Below are 19,782 nucleotides of genomic sequence, written 5' to 3'. Positions count from 1 at the left end.
TGGTTTCACAGTCACATTGATCGAAGACATTCATAAAATTACTAAAAACAAATACATAGCGAGAATTCATAACGGCGAAAAATTTACTCACTATAGCGGATTGTCATTATATCCGATTTTATGTAAAAGTCGGGAAAACCCCCATACACATTAAAATCAATATGAAATGGCAATCAGTTTGTTCAAAACTTGCGTTTTCGCAGATCGTATCCACACTATGGCTTACTTGTCTGTTTGTTTTTCGAAATCCGATATTACGTGAAAGTGTGTGTTTAATTTTTCTGAAAAAAATATATTACCGTTTTTCTCCAAATCCAAGGCGGCCCCCACTTTTCCCTTCAAAAATGTTTATCATGCGTAAAAGTGCTTTGTAAAATCATATGAATGTCTTTCTTATACAGTACGCATTTTTAGACTATTTGTAGACGCCGAACATTGGCTTTAGTTATGCCGTATTTTTTGCGGCTGTACAATTATGCTTTATTTCAGCGGGTTTAATAACCATTAACTTAAAATTGGCATCATAATATCGAAGAGAACTCGTTGAAAATTTGCCGGCAATACACATTCCACGCGTCTCTGCGACGATCCATCAGGAAAACATTCTTGCTTACTATAAAACTGTTACTTTCACCTTTCACTCAGCGTCATATATAACTGGCTGCCGCTACATGCACGTCTTGCTTGCCGGATTCATCCAACTTCAGCGGCTAACGATGTACAGGCCTTAATCGCGGAATTTTGAAAGTCAACGAACGAGTTTATTGCGTCGCGGTATGGCAATTCCGCCCTTGCATTTTTGTGCACATACCTCACAATTTCATCTTCGACTTCTTTAAAGCGTCCTTGTTTTCGGGCCCCGGAATGCATTTTTTGTGCAGTACGCATTTTTAAGCTATCTTTGTCTTTACGGTAATGCTGATTATTGGCGTTAGTTAGGCTTATGCCGTATTTTCTTGTGGCTGCACAATTATTATACATTTCCGAGTGTTTAATAGCCATTAACTTAAAATTGGCATCATAATATCGACGAGAACCCATTGAAAATTTGCCAGCAATACCTGTTCCACGTATCCTTACAATACGACGGTCCATCACGAAAATATTCCTGCTGTCTATAAAACTTGATTTTACTAAGCATCAGGTACAGCAGACGCGTTATAACTCTGCTACTGAGTAGCCATGGCCTTTCTAAGAATTCGAAGGCTCGCATGTTTTGAAGCCATTCTGCAGATTTGAGAAACGTTTTTGTAGATGATAATAGAATGTCATTCTCTCTTCACTATTTCCCGAGATCCAGTGACGTTACACATAGGCACTGTACAACCGGTTGCCGTGGCTAGCGATGTATGATAAAGAGGCGGTCGTTTATTGTCAACGAGTTTTGTGTGCGTGCGCACGGGGGTGAAAAGAAACAGCGTGGTTACTGCGGTATTTGCCAGTGGTGTTCATTACTATCAGGCCGCGAATGCAAAACCCCTTGATTTTTCATATGAGATTCCAAGAAAAAAAGTAGTCTTGGATTCAGAGAAATACGGTATCACACCAGAGGCTTCTGTGGCAAACATTTCAGTTTTCTTCTTCAAACGGAGTCACCTAACCTAACCGTATATGTATCACAAAAATTTACTTGAAACGCATGTAGAGAAATGATAACCTCCTCTTTAAAAATTGATATGGGAATAGCTTTCCGAAATACAACTAGACACGAGAAAATATAAACTATCCTCTGAAATCAGTGATACAGTCTACCCTGCCATATATTGTGGTGTATCACATTCTTACTTAATTTCAATACACGGTATACCATTAAAATTAAGAGATTGTTTTCTTCAGCCTTTATTTTTAACGAGTTCACAACTGCTATAGGCCACGTTATTTACGCATTTATTACAAAAACGTGTTACCCTCTTTCATTTTGAATTTTCGGAACAGCAGTCGACGGGTATTACTAATCAACTGCAACATTGCCTTCGAATGTTGACGAGAGAACTCGCAAATGCTCATAGCGCGAAAACTATAGCGTACCGAAGATGATCAATCGCATTTTGTGGCAAACATTTCAGTTTTATTATTCAAATAGCGTCACCTATCCTAACTTAACTGTACTATATGTATGATGAAAACATACTTCAAACGCCAGTAGAGAAATTATAACCTTCTTGCTATAAATTTACATGATAATAGCCTTTCCGTAATTTAATGGACGCGAGAAAATATAAACTAATGTCGTAATCAATGGCGCACTCTGCCATATCTTGAGGTGTAGGCGTATCTCATTCTTACTTAATTGCATTTAGCAGTAAAATTAAGCGATCGTTTATTCAGCATTCATTTTTAATGAGTTAACGATTATCGGACACGTTATTTATGCATTTATTACGAAAACATGTTCTCCTCTTTCATTTTCATATTCCTTGCGGAAGAGCAGTCGACGGGTATTACTAATTGATTCCGACATTGCCTTCAAATATCGACGAGAGAGCTCGCTAGTGGGCATAGCGAGAAAACGATACCAACCGAAGATGATCGATCGCATGCAGTATAATGACTGGGTGCATAAATATCGGCAACGGAAAAAATTGAGCGCGCATAATTGCTCGTAATAATGGATGCGTCATTGATAGGGCTCTCGCTGTAACCAAAGGATAATACACAGTTTAATATAGGAATTTTGAAGGGACAGATAAAAGATATCGTTATAATGGAGTTCTCGTTATATGCCGTACTCGCTATAGCGGGCTTCTACTGTACTACCTAAAATAGATGATGTGTTGTGAAAAAATATACGTTAAAATGTGGTGCTACATTATACAAAACACTCGTGATATGTCTTATTACTAAATGCATTTTCGCATAAGTTACTGTGAATTGTGAAGCGTCAGTTGTGATATCTTCTGTTTTCAAGTTAAAATATTTTTAATATACACTATTTTATTGCTTTAACTAGCTGATGTACCCGTGCTTCGCTACGGAATTCTACATTGTATACAGAATTGTAAGTTAGGTAGCGTACACTTTGTGAGCAAGATTGTATTAAATTGCATAGCTCTTAATGTTACACTGGAAAAGCAATGGAGAAATCACCAAACGTCTTTTCTCATATGAAGACTGCGTTACAGAATTTTCATTGTAATGGTAGGCCCGCTTGCCTACCATCAGTCACAATCAGGTTGGAGTGTTTCATTATAATGGCAGACACTCAATCTCCACCTACCTTTATAGATTCTCGGAAAGACTGTCATAGTGGTTTTCCCAGCTGAAATGAACATAGGTCACTACAATGACGGTAGTAGGAATGGCGCGAGTAAAAGCAAGGATTTCACATGAAATACTCGATCAAATGAAAAACCACACATTTTCTCACTTTTAACGAACAGTACTACGCTGCCGATCTAACAGTCCAAAGTTCCAGAGCTGGAATGACCAGGCCACAGACAGCCGTGATCCGTGGAAACTCTTAGTCTTTTTACGGAGGGGGGGTTCGAATAGTGGAGAGTCCCAGGGCAAAAACTATGCCCTTTTACTAATCTGTTTCCTAGGAGTACCCGATGAGTCGGAAAATCTCACTTTACTACACTGGTGGTGGAATAATCTATCTGACTTGGAGGCAATTTTTTCCTCCAAGCCAGAGGAGAAACCCCTTCATCACTACTAATTTTGAATAAAATGAATGTAGAATTTAATAAAAGTGAGGAGGAAGAAGCTCTTTTTAAGAATTGGCTCTTTTCAGGGTTGAATTTTGAGTTATTTAGTGAATTGTGGTGCAATAATTTGGAATATGCCTAAATTGTAATTCTAGACCAGGTCATACTACTACTACTACTACTACTACTACTAAGTGAACCTGCTCATTCAAAAGAACACGTCGGAGTAGGGATCGAATAGCTGGAATACTATGATGAACCAGCGAGTTCAGAGGAATGACATGCTAAAGAAGAAAGTTTTCTAACTCCCCAGCTATTTCCTGCCAATATTCAGTCAGGCTGTTATGCTCGGTACGCAGCAGTAATCCCATCTATCGGAGTTGAGCGGCAGCATAAGAGACAAAGAACATCACCACAAACAATGGTCAATGTAATGTTATTGTTGATCAATGTTATGCGCTTTCAGTATTGTAGGCCTTCACATTTAGTTTACTTCCAACTCTGAAATACCACTCTTATCATATAAAGTTAAAAACTTCATGATAGTTCCGTATTGAATAGAGAAAATAAGATGTACAATATTATAGGGAAGGAGTATTGAAAGGTGGATCCTTCCCTATAATATTGTACATCTTACTCTTATCATAGTCGGTAGGGTAAAATTGAATCAAACATAAATGGTCGGAAATTGTATTTTCTATAACTTTTGTTATGTAGTACTTTTCGATAGGACCAATAACATAGGTATTTAAAAATTAAATTTTAGGCGCCTTCTCCTAAGCTACAGTTTCATACAGGGCAGATAAAATTGTTTATAACCTAGACTGTAGTTTCTTATTCCCCGACTCTATATACTGACTTTCATTAAATTCTGTTAAGCCATTTTCTCGTGGCTCGGCGTTGATATGGATTTGGCAACAAAAAAACAAATTCATGAATGTGTGTGTGTTATTAAAGCCAGTACGGGAACAATGTATGACATAAATTATCGGAAATTCAATTCTCTATAACTTCAGTTATGTAGTATTTATCGATAGAACCACTAATAATATAAGTATTTGAGAATTCAATTTTAGGCCTTCCCTTAAACTATCACTTCATTCAGCGTGAGTAAAAGGATTTACAGCCTAGATTGTAGTGGCTCATCCCCCGACTTCAGATACCGATTTTCATCAAATTCTATTCAGCCGTTTTCTCGTGATGCATGTACAGACAGACAGACAGACAGACAGACAGACAGACAGACAGACACAGACAGACAGACAGACAGACATACATTACGGAAAAGTAAAAAGTGCATTTCCTTGTTACTATGGGCATGACCGATACAGAAATACCATTCTTTTCAAATTCTGAGCAATGTACAGACAAAACTCTTATATATATATATATATATATATATATATATATATATATATATATATAGATGAACTTGAGGTTGCCCTATTTCATTCCTATGACATTGTAAAATTGCAAATGTTTTCTTATTGATGGACTCCTTGTCTTCTCGTCTTCTTGTCTTTCTCGTATTTAACGTGAGACAAAGCTTATGTGCTGAAATGACAAATACGGAAGTATCAGTTATTGGCTTGACATGTTGATATTCTATTTGGAGTAGATATTAAACAATAATGGAGATAATATACATCCTTATCAAAAATACTACAGGAATACTAATTTACACTAAAAACATCTCTCTCTAAAAAGTTTCCTTAATAATGCTTATCTAAATACCATGGTATTTTTCATTAGCGTAGTCAATATTGACCCATCGAAGGCCAAAAATGGTCAAATTTATTGATTTTGAATGTACATCCTTGTCAATTTCATTTACAAATGTGAAATTCTTCTCTATTCGTACTTGAAAACTGGTTTGATAGAAGGCAGTTCTAGTTTAGGAAAGGTTATTCCAATGAAACTCAACTTGTAGAATTCCAGCAAGATATAGCAGATATCTTGGATTCAGGAGGTCAAATGGACTGTATCGTGATTGACCTGTCTAAGGCATTTGATAGGGTGGACCATGGGGGACTACTGGCAAAAATGAGTGCGGTTGGACTAGACAAAAGAGTGACTGAATAGGTTGCTATATTTCTAGAAAATAGATCTCAGAGAATCAGAGTAGGCTAAGCTGTAATGCTGCAGCTTCGCTGCTGGCACATGGACCCTCGCCCTAGCCCCTCGCTGCTAGCTATAACCAGGCTGCTCGCCATGGAGCTTTTACCCTGCAGCAGTCCCGTGCGCGTGCTGCTGGCAGCTCTCAGGTGTAGTCGAAAATTCAGAACAGCAGAACTGATAGTTAAGGCTGTTTGTAATTTACATAATTTGATTATAGACATAGAGGGGCTGAACACGTACATTATGAACACGTGCTTTCAAGAGCTACCTTGTTGAGGAGAAACAACGCAGCTCCAGATGAAGCTTTTGAAGTGCGGAATAAATTCAAAGATTTTTTAATGAGTGAGTTGCAGTTCTGTTGGTGAGTGTATCTTACAATAATTTGGTGTACTGAATGTACATGGGTGGTAGCAGGCATGGTTTCAATACCATCAAGCAGGATTTGAGTATTCTAAAGAACGTAACCAAAGGGAGTTTAATGAATACAACAGAAAACTTGTATATCTTCTTGGATCAAGGACACGATGATGATGATGATGATGATGATAATAATAATAATAATAATAATAATAATAATAATAATAATAATAATAATAATAATAATAATAATAATAAGAAGAAGAAGAAGAAGAAGAAGAAGAAGAAGAAGAAGAAGAATACGAATAATAATAATAATAATAATCTAAATGACACCGTAGAGTTCAAAAATCTGTTGTTGAAAATAATTCCCCAACTTCTTAGAATTCTTGGAACGAATAAAGTAAGTGTATTGGTGAAAAAGAAACCTCCATTCTCCTATCAGATGACGGTATTCCCTCCTACTAGAACTTCCCCCTCCCCTCCTTTGTTACACAATGGAACCCAGCCAGTCACTACAGTAAAACCTCGTTAATTCAAAGTCGTTGGGACATAAACATCGGACTTCGAATTACATGATTTCGAATTAATTGCCATATCGTAATTCAGAAATGTCAACCCTCATGGTGTCACGAAGTATTCTAAGACCTGTTACTGCATGCAATTAATCTTGATTCACAGTTTAAACCTTTCAAATGCCATGGACAATTAAGAAAAAAACTATTTCCAAAATGTATGCATTTAACAAGGTGCATTTACAGTATTCAAATAATGTACTTGGATAACCCAGAGGCAAACTTAACCTCACGCAATGAAATTTAAAAAGAAAGAAAAAAAATTATTCAAAGACAAGGAGAAATCTAAATGCCTCCCCTGTGCAAGTGCTTTATTCATTGGATTACTGTACTGTATGCATTTTAGATGCCTTGTTCTTGTACAGAAGTACCCAATGCCCTTCAAACATCATGCCTTATCGAACTTTCCTATGACGAGGGGAGAAAGTCTCTCGCATCCGTTTGCATTACAACACAGTACAGTGACTATCCTTGTACGATTTCCCGCCATGGCACTTGTCCTTGGTCGCCTTGTCTCATAATTTTGAAATGCCAACTCTTGCTGCGTCACAAAGTATTCTAAGACCCATTAATGCATGCAAACACCTTGACTCTCAGTTTAAACCATTCAAATGGCATGGAGAACACTGTTTACGAAATGTATCCAACAAGGTGCATTTACATTATTCAAATAATGCACTTGGATAAAACACTGGCAAACATAACCTCAAGTAACGAAAGAAAAAAATTCAAAGATGAGGACAAATTATGCTGGCTCTCTGTCCAATGCCCTTAAAACATTGTCTCTTATCGAACTTTCATATGATGAGGGAAGGAAGTCTCTCACAGTACAGTGACCCCTACCCTTGTACAATTTCCTGTCTGGCACTTCTCTCCTTTATAACCATAAGTCGCCATTAAACAAATTTTTAAAATGCAGTTTCATCGGCAGTGACAATATTCTTCGGTGCGTACGAATTGATTATATGGGCCACACTTTTTCGCTAACTGTCGGCATCGTCATTGTTTGCGGATTATGTTTCTCCGCACACTGCCTGCCTCGTGATATTGTGGTGTTCCTTAAAACACTGAATACAAAAGAATTACGATTTCACTCGAACTTAGCATGTATGAAGCGCACTGTAGACACATCAAAGTGAGTGAAAGTGCGGAAAGTTACCCCTGCACGTTCTGGAAGACGTGTTCGTTCATGACGCGGAGAAATTTTTGAATTTAAATTACTCTGTAAAGTACTATTTTTGTAAAATGTATAGGCAGTTTTGAATTAAAAGTCTGAATTTTGGTAATGGGACCGACATTGTTCTTTGAATTACGAATTATCCATATTTCGAATTAAACAATTTAAATAACATACAAAACCGTACCTCATGTTTCCGGCAATGGGAGCTTCTTCGAATTAGGCGAGATTTTGAATTAACCGATTTTGAATTATCGAGGTTCTGTTGTACTCACCAGGTATCTAACCAGATTCAGGATGCCCACATGTAAAAACAAATAACAGCAAGGACGGCCATTGAGGATGAGATGGGGTGTGTACATGTTCTCTTATAATAACAATTAGTATGTTTCTGCTCTCAGTTTCAACCGTTCACCGATATGTTTTTCTCCGTTCTTGACAGACCTTTTTTCTGTACGACGCAAGATCTTGCCACATTTGACATCTTTTTGCTGACCGTTTTTTCAAGCCTTGCCTTTGAGAGGTCCCCTTTCTCCCATATATAGTAATAGCCACGTAACGAAATACCCCAGAAAGTAAATATCGCCGCCCGATGCTCTTCTTTTCTCTATTTTGTAATGGCTGATCACTGCTGCCAACCTGCCTGGTTACATATTAAAATCACCAGACATAACCAAACAAACTAACCTCAATGTAAACACCGATAATAAATGTTTCCCTACCCTAGTAAATGATAAAAGTTAAGATGAAATAAATCAAGATATTCATAATTAAGTCGGTTTCCACGCTCAATGAGAAATTTAGGAAATAAACACCCTTTCTCACTCAAATTAATGTTACATATATCTGTCTTTATTTTGATATGCAGTAGGCGTACTATAACCATATTCTTGAAAATAGGGGCGTGTTAAACGATGCAATTTGTTTAATAAGTCTTTGCAGTGTGATTTTCGAAAGTCCAATGACTTCCCTTTCTTTTGCGCGAACATTTCCTTCTCTCTTCAATACCGGTAACCCGTAGCCTAAGGAGAGAGATTGGGCATATTTTCAGCCTGCAGGCTGGTTATATCTTCACGGTTATCAGGAAACATATAGGAATACTAATGTGCCAAGCTACGTGAACGGAAATTAGGTCAGCTTCAAGCTCACTGCACAATTGAATATTAGTTCTACTATCTACTTCTATCGTTTTCACATACACCGAGGTGCCAGTATTTCGTCCCGCAAGAGTTCTTTATGTACCAGTAGATCTAGACATGAGGCTGGAGTATTTGAGCACTTTCAAATACCGCCGAACTCGAATCCGCCAACATGAGCTAGTCATACATTCTCTCCTTCACTCGCTTAAAATAATGTTAAACATTTCCTGCCTTTATTCTGATTCTGATGTATGCATTACTATAACTGCATTCTTAAAGAAAGGGGGGAGGGAATATAGATTGAATAATTCATTGCGGTTTCTGCAAGTTCAAGGACTTACCACATAAGACATATGTCCTTCCTTTTAATAATAATGCTAACAGCTTTACATCCCACTAAGAACTTTTACGGTTTTCGGCATTTGGCATTTTAAACATATTTTCAGCTTACAAGTTGGTGTATCTCAAGCTTACAACATTACCAGATTTTTACATATATATTGGCTTAAATCACATGAAGACAGGTTGTGATGCAAGAATTGGATAGGAAAGAGGGCTAGGATTTAAGATGTAAATAAGCGTACAGACACAGCACTAGCCTGAAATGAAAATGACGGGCAAAAAAAAAACTTCAGACCTGCCAACTGTGGGGTTCGAATACATCACCATCTCCTCAAACCAAGCTAACAGCAATGTGATCAAACTGCACAGCCAGTTCACTCAGTTTCCTATGACGCGTAATAGGCCTACCACATGGGCGACCCACTTACCTGTATATGGATCTTCAATTCTTCAATTATACATGTATGCAAAAACATTATGCACCTTAGTAAGAGGTACTTCCCTAGTTGGTTCTCTGATTGGTGCACGTATAACAAATATGTTTGGGAAGAAATACTTTTATTTTATATTTATTTATATCATAAAGAAGTCATGTTGTCATAGCAAAACGAATACGCAACGAAGAAATGAATCCGAAGAGATAAGCATTATTTACTGCATTAAATATTAGTTTATTTACATGTTAAGCGATATGTAGTAGTAATAACAATAACAACAACAAACGTGTGCAATAAGGAAAAAGGAAATAAATACAAGTAAATATAAATATAATTTACAACATTTAGAGCCATTCCATGGTCACTGAATTACAAAGCAGGGGTATGAATAAACAAAATAAACATGAATACTAATATTTAAAAAGCAAAAAGCAAAGTCATCTCCGTACAAACCATGAAAGCCATTGGAAAGGGGGAAGGTGAAGGCTTCCACTATCCATGACGTTGGCACTTGGTGGGGTGGGGTGGAGTGGTTAGCTCAACGCATGACCGCCTTTGCCCCCAATAGTTAACTGGTACTCATTTATCATACGCAAAACATTCCTTCCAAATTACGTTAAACCTCTGTCACTCATTATTATTATTATTATTATTAATAAATTGCAAATGGGAAATACCCCGGTGGCAACGGTCACTTACAGTAATGTGATAATAAAGTTAACATAATTACCCAACTACAACAAAGAAACAAACAAACAAACAAACAACAAGAGTACAAGAAGCAGATATATGGAAGGAAAATATAACAAGAATTACTGCTAGTTTAATATTCTAAATCGAGCAACATCATATACAAATTCACACACAACTTAAGTATTTACAGTGCTTAACAATTTGGCTTACAATATTATAGGTTGACCTTACTACTAGCTTAACATTATAAGTGATAATAAAGTGAAGTTAAACCGTAATTACCCTACAACAACAACAACAACAACAACATTACAACAAGCAAGAAATACTACTAATTAAACTTTCTAAATCCAGTGTCATTATATACATATTCACACACAACTTAAGTATTTCCAGTACTTAACACTACAAATTACAATACTATAGATTGAACTTACTACTAGCTTAACACTACAAGTGATAATAAAGTTAAATCATACTACCCAACAACTACAACAACTCAAGTACAAAAAGGAATTCCATGGAAAAAAATATTACAAGAAATACTACTAGTCATTCTAAATCCAGCATCATGTACAGTTTCATACACAATTTAATTATTTCCAATACATCCGTATGCTGGTTTCTGGCCCTAATTTTATGCTTATGATAATTTCTCGATAAGTATGAGGGAGGTTAGATAGATAGATAGATAAAGAATGGGTGAACCCTGCCTTCGCAGGGCTCCACACGTAGGTCTGTGAAGACCCTTTGTGTCCCTTAAACGGGTTTGCCTAGTCCAGACCTAGTGCTCCTATAAAGGATACCAGTGCCCGGATGTTGGCATTCCTGATGTCTTCCAGGCTCACGAAATGTGAGCCAAGGTATCGATGTCTAGTGCTTGCAAGAGCCTCACACTGACATAACACATGCGCGGAGGTCTCCTCCTCCCTACCGCATCTTCTACACATCGGATCCTGACTGATTTTCATGATGTGTAGGTGTCTCTGTAAGGTATTGTGGCCTGTCAACAGTCCAACTACCATTCGCATTCTGGTCCTATTCAAATTTATCAGGACCTTTTTATAACTTTGGCTAGGCCCTTTGATAAGTTCACATGCCTGCCTTGCTATAGTTAACCTCTTCCAAATGTCTTAAGTGAGACTGGTTTGTCCACTGGGATATTACCAGTTTCACGCTTCGGAGTGACACTCCCAGGAAGGGCTCTGGTCCTATAAAAGGACCTTTTGAGCCTTGTTTCGCTAGTTTGTCAGCTTCTTCATTTCCACTGATACCTGTGTGCCCAGGGACCCGTAATAGGGTAACTGAGCTAAATTCACACAGCTGATCTAACATCCTTTGGCATTCCCATACCATTTTTGATGTTGTTTTAACTGCACATAGTGCTTTTAACGCTTCCTGGCTATCGCTGCAAATAGTGATACAATGAGGGAGGTTATAACCTATTCCTAATACAACTCCAAGCAGCCCTTCCCGTATAGCTCTTATAAAGACCACACAGGCGAGCTCTAGTTCTTCTAGATTCAAGACTTTCCCAATTAATGGTATTCCTTCTATTCCCAGTTACGAAACGCATCGCTCTTCTTTGAACTTTCTCTAGGGAATTTATTAAACCAACATGCAGATCCATATTCGAGAATGGGTCTTACAACGTATTTATAAGGTTTATTTAAACCTACTAGGGTGGTGAGCACATAAATAAGAATTCGATGAAAGTATTTTCCTTCTGGACCTTCATGCCAGACAGATTTTTTTTTTTAAACAAATTTTTTTTCACTATAATATGATTTATCTATAGAGCAAAACCGCTATGCAGTGTGCGTATCATAGCAATCGAGATGGAATTGGTAATGTACTATGTATCTGTAGAGCCTATATACGACTTTTTACAATTACTTCTAAAGTGAATTTCAGCTGTGTGACAACGCTGAAAAGACTATGGACTTAGAGATTGGCATTCCTGAAGAGGGTTTTCTACACTTTCCCATTTTCACACATTGATTCAAGAGTCTGTATTGACTTGTGACAAAACCACTGTATTCTTCCGAAAACCACTGATAGGGACAGGTTTGGTTGTGATCCACCGAAAACAAATTATAATGACCGGTTAGGTAGTGATCCATCGAAAACCACTGATTGTCGCAGGGTTAGGTTAGGTTTGACAGGATTTGTAATTGAGCGACTGTTGTCATTGAAAAAACTGTCGTGACGACTGAAGGCAATAAACATAAAACTGAATCCATTGGTCTACAAAGTTTTCATTCAGTAGATACGCTAGGAACTGGCGAACCAAAACCGTACATACAAAGTTTACAGGAATCAACAAAACAGGATATTAATTCGTGGTACTCATTGTTCTTTAAAGAGAAGAAATATCCTGTCAACAATAGCTGCAGTGAACATGCTTTTTCACTATTATTGTCTGGCCCCATGGCTAACTGGTTAGCGTGCTGGCCTTTGGTCACAGGGTGTGGGTTTGATTCTCGACAGGGTGGGGAATTTGAACCACCGTTGGTTAATTTCTCTGGCACGGGGGCTGGGTGTATGTCGTCTTCATCAACATTTCACTATTATTGTGTAAAATAGAAACTTACTAGTTTTGACAAGTACAGTATGTTCAACAGCGACTCCTGAATGATGACGCGCAGGATGTCCAACCTCACTAATCTATGTTCCAGACTATTTCTACTTAAAAAATTGTATTTGTCCTTTAATGTGATTTTGCTATTTTTGCTGAATATTTATGTGGCTGAAATGAAGGTGGATAAGCTACATGGTCTCCTTTATATAGGAAGAATGTATCGTGGAAATTAACTCAATTTCGGTTTCATGTACATTACAGTTTCTCTAAGATATATTGATAGTAATTCAGTCATGTACGACGACGATGTATTTCATGGTAAAGACAGCTGCCTCTGTGGATCAGTGGTAGAGTGACGGCCTCCGAATCCCAATATAGCGGGTTCAAACCCGGCAGAGGTAGTCGGATTTTTGAAGGGCAGAAAAAAGTCCATTCGACACTTCATGTCGTACGATGTCGGCATGTAAAAGATCTCTGGTGACGCATTTGGTGTTTACCCGACAAAATTCATTAAATCTCAGCCACAGACGCCCAAGAGAGTTTCGGTTTACTCGGTCTGCCATCTAGTGGGCCTAGAGTATAACGGAACGTCAAAATTGACGAGCAGACAGCCAGATGGCGTCAACTTGAAATGTCTGCACATGGTAGCTGAGGCCATACGATTATTATTATTATTATTATTATTATTATTGTTATTATGGTAAAGACAAATTACTTTGCAATGCTATCTATCTTAATGGTAATGTACTATGTACCTCTACTAGTGTAGGCTACTGAGTGCTTGATTCGAAGCAGTGTATCGATTCATTCAGTGTCCGAGTGAATCGATTCACAGGAACGGCAAGCTCATGGCACACAAATCATGCACAATCACGGCTCAGTGAGCCACACGACACACACGGCTCCTTATAGGCACACTGGACACTGGCGGGGAGTCGAGCTTTCGCTGCAGTGAGCCACAGTGAATCATGGCACACTGAAAGAATCGTACGCAGTCATGGATCAGTGAGACACAACACACACATGGTTCATTATCGGTACACTGGACATTGGCGGGGAGCCGAACTTCCTCTGAAGCAATACATACAGAGTCATGGTACACTGAAAAAATCGTATGCTATAATGGACTCTCGAGCTCAGCTCATTTGAAAATAATACCTATTCGCATCCACTGTCCTCTTCTTACAGGGAGTTTTAAACAATACATGGATTTATTTGCAGTGTTAAAAAGATAGAACACAATTCCAAAGTACCTAGGTTGTAAGTAGGTAGTCAATTAGGTTATTCTAATTACTGTATTAGTTTAATCAATCAGTATCTTTATAAGTAGTTGACGTTCGACAATTACTTAAACTCAGCTCTCTAGCCTCCACACCTGGCTGAGTGGCTCAAACGGTCGAGGCGCTGGCCTTCTGAACCCAACTTGGCAGGGCCGAGCTCAGTGCGGTGGTATTTGAAGGTGCTCAGCCTCATGTCAGTAGATTTACTGACACATAAAAGAGCTCCTGCAGGACTAAATTCCAGCACCTCGACGTCTCAAAAAAAACCTAAAAGTTGATAGTGGGACATAAAGCCAATAACATTATTATTTAGCCTACCCTATGACTATGAGTCATGCTCATGACCACTCGAAATTGTCTGTTTTATATTTGGAAGAACCACTCGGTATTCTCTTAGTTTGTATGTCGCATCATTGCACAATACTTCAATAATCGAATCACGAGGTTACCGATGTACGTGGACAGTGAGTATGTAAGTAGACTGATGCAATAGATTAAATAAATGATGTTTAATCAGAAAACCAGTGGGCTACTGTACATCTCCTGTAGCCTATACAAAATATGACGATTTTAAAAAAGCCTCTGCTGATAGAAAAAGACATTTTCAAAGATGACCGAGTTAGCTGGCCGTGCGTTTAGGGTCGCGTAGCTATGAGCTTGCATTCGGGGAATGGTGGGTTCAAATCCTACCGTCGGCAGCCGTTAAAATGGTTTTCGGTGGTTTCCCATTTTCACACCAGACACATGCTTGTGCTGTACCTTAATTAAGACCACGGCCGCTTCCTTCCCACTTCTAGCCCTTTCCTATCTCTTCTATCCTCTTTGTCGCCATAAGACCTATCTGTGTTGGTGCGACATAAAGCAAATTGATTTATATTTAATATGTGGGCTACTTATTGTGTACACAGGTATTTTTATATGTAATTCTCTCTATATATATACAGTATACGTGAGTTGTGACTTTCAGAGAACTGTGGAAAACCATTAGATAGTGTATAAAATTTAAGTTATGTCAGTATTTTAACAGGAGTACAATGTTTACATCGTGTATTGGTGACAGAGTGCTGTCTCCCTCTCTCTCTCCCCCCCTAGCCCGCTCCTCATCACATTGCGCCACAGCAGTTCTAGATAATTCCACTCCGATTGGACACTGATCCCCACCTGCACATCTATACCGCCCTGTAACTTGTAGATACACAATTCCCACAATTTTGAAATGTAACTTCGTTATATCAGAAAGGACGGGGCAATCAGAAATGTATTATTTCCCAGCAAAGTTATAACATTCTTAATCTCATGGAATGGCTCTTACAATGGTACAGCTAACTCCTCGGCTTCTCTTCTTTCTTCTTCTTCTTCTTCATCTTCATCTTCCTCCTCCGATTCACTGCTTCCATGATGAATGACTAGTTCCTCCACTTCAGGAAGACCTCTCACCTCATTATTGTAGAACTCGACAATCTTCTTCTCAGTGTGTTTTACTTCATTTCTCCACATCTCTGCTGTCGCCTATAGGATATATTGAAGTATCACAACCTGACAAGTATATTATAAACTCCACTTGCATATATCCAATAAATAACATTTCCACTTGGCCTACCTGATCAAGAGATTCTTTCCACACAGCTGTAGCTCTGTCCAATCCGTGACCAGGTCTTGAAGCCACTGTTTTGTTATAATACTGTTTTGCCACAGACCATACAAATTCGATGGCATTGAAAAATGAGTGGTATGGAGGAAGTCGTAAGACAGTATGGCCTTCACTGTGCAGCATCTCGTCAACAATGTACCTGGTTTTAAAGAAACAGAGAAATATTGTTATGCATACATGAAAGTCAAATACACGAGTGTAAACAACATTATCTAAACTTATGTTTACGTGCTTCTGTACCTCTTTAAGTGACTTCGATTCATATTACACAACCTTTGCAGCTCATCTTTTGTGGCATTTTCTGGTGGAGAAACTCCATTCTGCCTTAACCATGACTGTAAATTAAAGGAAAAATAAAAATTAATTTCTGTAACATCATTAAACATCATTCAGTAGAAGGAAATATTCAATTAAGTATAATTACCACTAATTGATCCTTCCTCCATTTCGTTGTTGGTTGATGCTCAACAAGCTTACAGTGATATGGTGCATTATCCATTACAATAACACAGGGTCCTATATTTCTTAATCCTACGATTAATTGCGTCTTCACCCACATCTGAAATTTCTCGCTGTTCATAGCACCATGGTAATCCTGATTTCTCTTCAAGTTTGTAGCAAATATCAAATCAGCACCTGTAAGAATTTTAAGTTTTAGTATGAAGTTATTTGTTCTAAAAAAAGTATAGGCCTATTAATAAAAAATGTGATTTCTGTTGAATGATACAAAAAGCTGTCTGATTTTAAGTAAAACCAACTACTGTGTAGCAAAGTCACCTGATGATGAAGTCAATTAATTACTACTTACACTACTTTATCGTAACATCTCTCATGAATGTATCTCCATTAGTAGGCCTATATCTGGATTAGAAGTCCACGATCACTTGCATAAAAGATATAAGTATAAACACCCATTTCAATACCTTAGAACAAATGTAATTGCTGCGAACACTGAACCTATATCAGGCAGTAAGAAATAAGAAGCTTGGAAGGTGTTCAACAGTCAGGTATCAAGCACTGATTCAGGTGGAGATTGTCGAATGCAGAATAAACATAATAAATAGGCCTACAATACAAGTAATTTACTGATACAAATATCCAGTAATATTATATGAAAATACACTGAGTAAGTTTTGATTGAAATACCTCTCTAAGGTTAATCATTGGCCTAAAGTGAATACCTGCAAGTCTTTTTAATAACAGTGGAGAAGTCAAAATCAAAAACCACGTACAGAGCTCAATGAGCGGTAAGTTATAATGCCACTTCCGACCTAGTGCCAGTCAATTTCAATCAATCAGTCACCACTGATCTGCACTTAGGACAGAAGATGTAGTTTCAGGGATAGGCCTAGTATTTTCTTCAATAATTGCAAAGAATTTGGAAATTTATTGAACATCTCCCTTGGTAAATTATTCCAATCCCTAACTCCCTTCTTAAAAAAAAAACAAATATTTGCCCCACTTTTCATCAACTTTAGCACTGTACTGTGATCTTACCTACTTTTAAAATACCACTGAAACGTATTCGTCTACCAATGTCATTCCACACCACCTATCCACCGACAGCTCGGAATATACCACTTAGTCCAGCAACTTGTCTCCTTTCACCCAAGTCTTCCCAGCCCAAACCCGACAAAATTTTTGTAACGCTACTCTTTTGTCAGAAATCACCCACAACAAATCGTGCTTCTGTCTTTTGAACTTTTCCAATTCTCAAACCAAGTAATCCCAGTGAGGGTCTCATACACAGGAACTGTACTTAAGTTGGGGTCTTATCAGAGACTTATGTGCCCCCCCCTGCATCCGTACTACAAACCCTAAATACCCTCATAACTATGTAAAGAGAGATCACCTCACTACAATAAAATGAAGTAAAATAAATTAAGAACATACCAGGTACAAAGCCATCCTTCGTTCCAGCATGAACAATAACCAGTCTTCCTCCCTCAGACACAGGTCGACGAATTACTCCTTGAACATCATGTCCAGATTTGTGTGGTTTATTCCAGGAGTATGTGGGTGACCCTGAAAGACAAATGCACAATTGAAACCAAAGACACCTGATGAAGATAAATTATTCCAAGATTTTTTAAATGTAAAATGTAATATATAACATATATATTCACCATTCATAAAAATCCAAGTCTCATCCAAGAAAACAACAGGTTTTGGTTTCTCACTGTCCTTATTACGCATGTATTCCCTCAGAAAACAGGATCTCTTAAAACAAATGTCTTCATTTTCTCTAACATACGCATAGGGATCACCTTTACTCCACACAAACCCCATGGCCTTCAAAATTCTTCTTAATGATGTTTCGGAGCCCTTGTACAAATAAGTGTCATAATTTGCTTTCATGTGGTCGAAAACCTTTCTTACAGTTACGACTTCTCCTGTGGGAAGAAAAAAGAGAGTTACAAGGGACTCAAAAGAGCTGTATGACAATACATGCACAAAACATTTCTGGGAGCTTATCTCACCTGCGTGCCAATTTCTATAAATAATGTTGCAATAGATTCCTTATGAAGTCACCTTACCTTTATGTAATTTATCATAAATAAACCTTGCTATCGCTTCCTTAGAAAAACTGTCTATGCCGGTCACTGGATGTTCACGCTTTCGGCGTTTACCTGGTGTAGAAAATTCAACTCCCTTCTTGAAATTTCCTATTACTTTTCGGACTAAACCGAAACTACACTGTAAGAATACACACACAGAAATATATTACATACACATATACCATAAGTCAACATGAATACACAAAGGTTAAGTCTACGAACCGTATCGAAGTCGACACAAGACATGGTACCGGTATAGGCCTAGGCCTACATGATCAGGTTAGGTTAGGTTAGGTTCAGAATGAAATACTGCTCCTTTTCAACTGATTGTCATTATGCCAGAAACTTATCATAGAAACAAGATAAAAACGAACACTTACCCCAGTTAATAATGAAACTCTTGCCATTAGCTTCGTATCACTACGACTGATACCTTCTTCGTCGTCTTCCTGTTTCAATTGCTCGTAGCAATGTACAAGCATTTCTTGACCTGAAGCTTGTAAAGGACGTAACCTTGGTTTCCTTTTCGGAGGAGTTTTTGCAGATTTTTCTTCCTTCTTAGACATCCCAATCGAATTCTGTTCGTATAAGTATGGGACGAAATAGGAACGTAATTAATAAAATGATGTGCTCATCATTTCACACAAACTATGTTATTAAATGCATTATCCGAACATGCCACAATTCTACTTACCTGGTATTAGCCAAATAGATTTACAATCCCACAGAAAAAGAAAATATGCTTTAAATATTCTCGCAAATGTATCGCTAGTGACTTTAGAGGCAATGCGGTGGCAACACACAATTCACGCTAGAACAGTGACTGAACGTTGCCAACGTGCCAGATTAACGGTAACAGTAAGACGTCGTATCGGCAAGTAGGGTCCCTAAACTGTATGGTTACCGACACTGAAAAAGACCCAACATCAAGAAAAGTCACTATAAACCAATACCTTAATATTACAGGGGAGAAAGGGTAAGGTTGCACCCTTAGTGTACGTCCTTACACGGAGAGGACTATAGTTAAAACTTTGCCTAGATTTTAGCATGAAGAATTTTTAATGGAACAAGTGCTATGCAATAAGTTTTTACTCTTTTCAATTACAAGATTTTGGAAGAACTTAAACAGAAAATAGACCAATTTTAAATCCGACCTGTTTTTTAGTGGACGAATATGATTTTATTGTAGCTATTGCATGTTTTTTATTTCTTATATTTGTTTATTTT

The 19,782-nt window shown here is 37.8% G+C and overlaps 2 protein-coding genes across 3 annotated transcripts in view; one reads left to right on the top strand and one right to left on the bottom strand.

Annotated features, from left to right (window-relative positions):
* Window positions 1-19,782, top strand: part of raptor (regulatory associated protein of MTOR complex 1) — a 312,753-nt gene that overhangs the window by 123,806 nt on the left and 169,165 nt on the right. The window lies entirely within an intron of this gene.
* LOC137501227 (uncharacterized) lies at window positions 15,410-16,569 on the bottom strand. The gene is made up of 4 exons (XM_068228110.1): window positions 16,422-16,569; window positions 16,238-16,332; window positions 15,947-16,136; window positions 15,410-15,855 (listed from the first exon to the last, which is right to left on the bottom strand). The coding sequence occupies exons 1-4, from the start codon at window positions 16,554-16,556 to the stop codon at window positions 15,655-15,657; spliced, it is 621 nt and encodes a 206-aa protein (XP_068084211.1). The 5' UTR covers window positions 16,557-16,569; the 3' UTR covers window positions 15,410-15,654.

The sequence above is a fragment of the Anabrus simplex genome, chromosome 6 (genome assembly GCF_040414725.1).
Source record: "Anabrus simplex isolate iqAnaSimp1 chromosome 6, ASM4041472v1, whole genome shotgun sequence".
Taxonomy (NCBI): Eukaryota; Metazoa; Arthropoda; class Insecta; order Orthoptera; family Tettigoniidae; genus Anabrus; species Anabrus simplex.
This window is presented reverse-complemented; position numbering and strand designations above follow the sequence as displayed.

What these genes read in the sequence shown, in the direction of transcription:
- LOC137501227 (XM_068228110.1), bottom strand. Translation starts at nt 16,556, where the DNA reads ATGTGGGTGAAGACGCAATTAATCGTAGGATTAAGAAATATAGGACCC. An exon ending in GGAGGAAGGATCAATTAGTG is followed by an intron (nt 16,333 to 16,421) that starts GTAATTATACTT and finishes TTTAATTTACAG; the next exon opens with TCATGGTTAAGGCAGAATGG. An exon ending in GGAAAGAATCTCTTGATCAG is followed by an intron (nt 15,856 to 15,946) that starts GTAGGCCAAGTG and finishes TATATCCTATAG; the next exon opens with GCGACAGCAGAGATGTGGAG.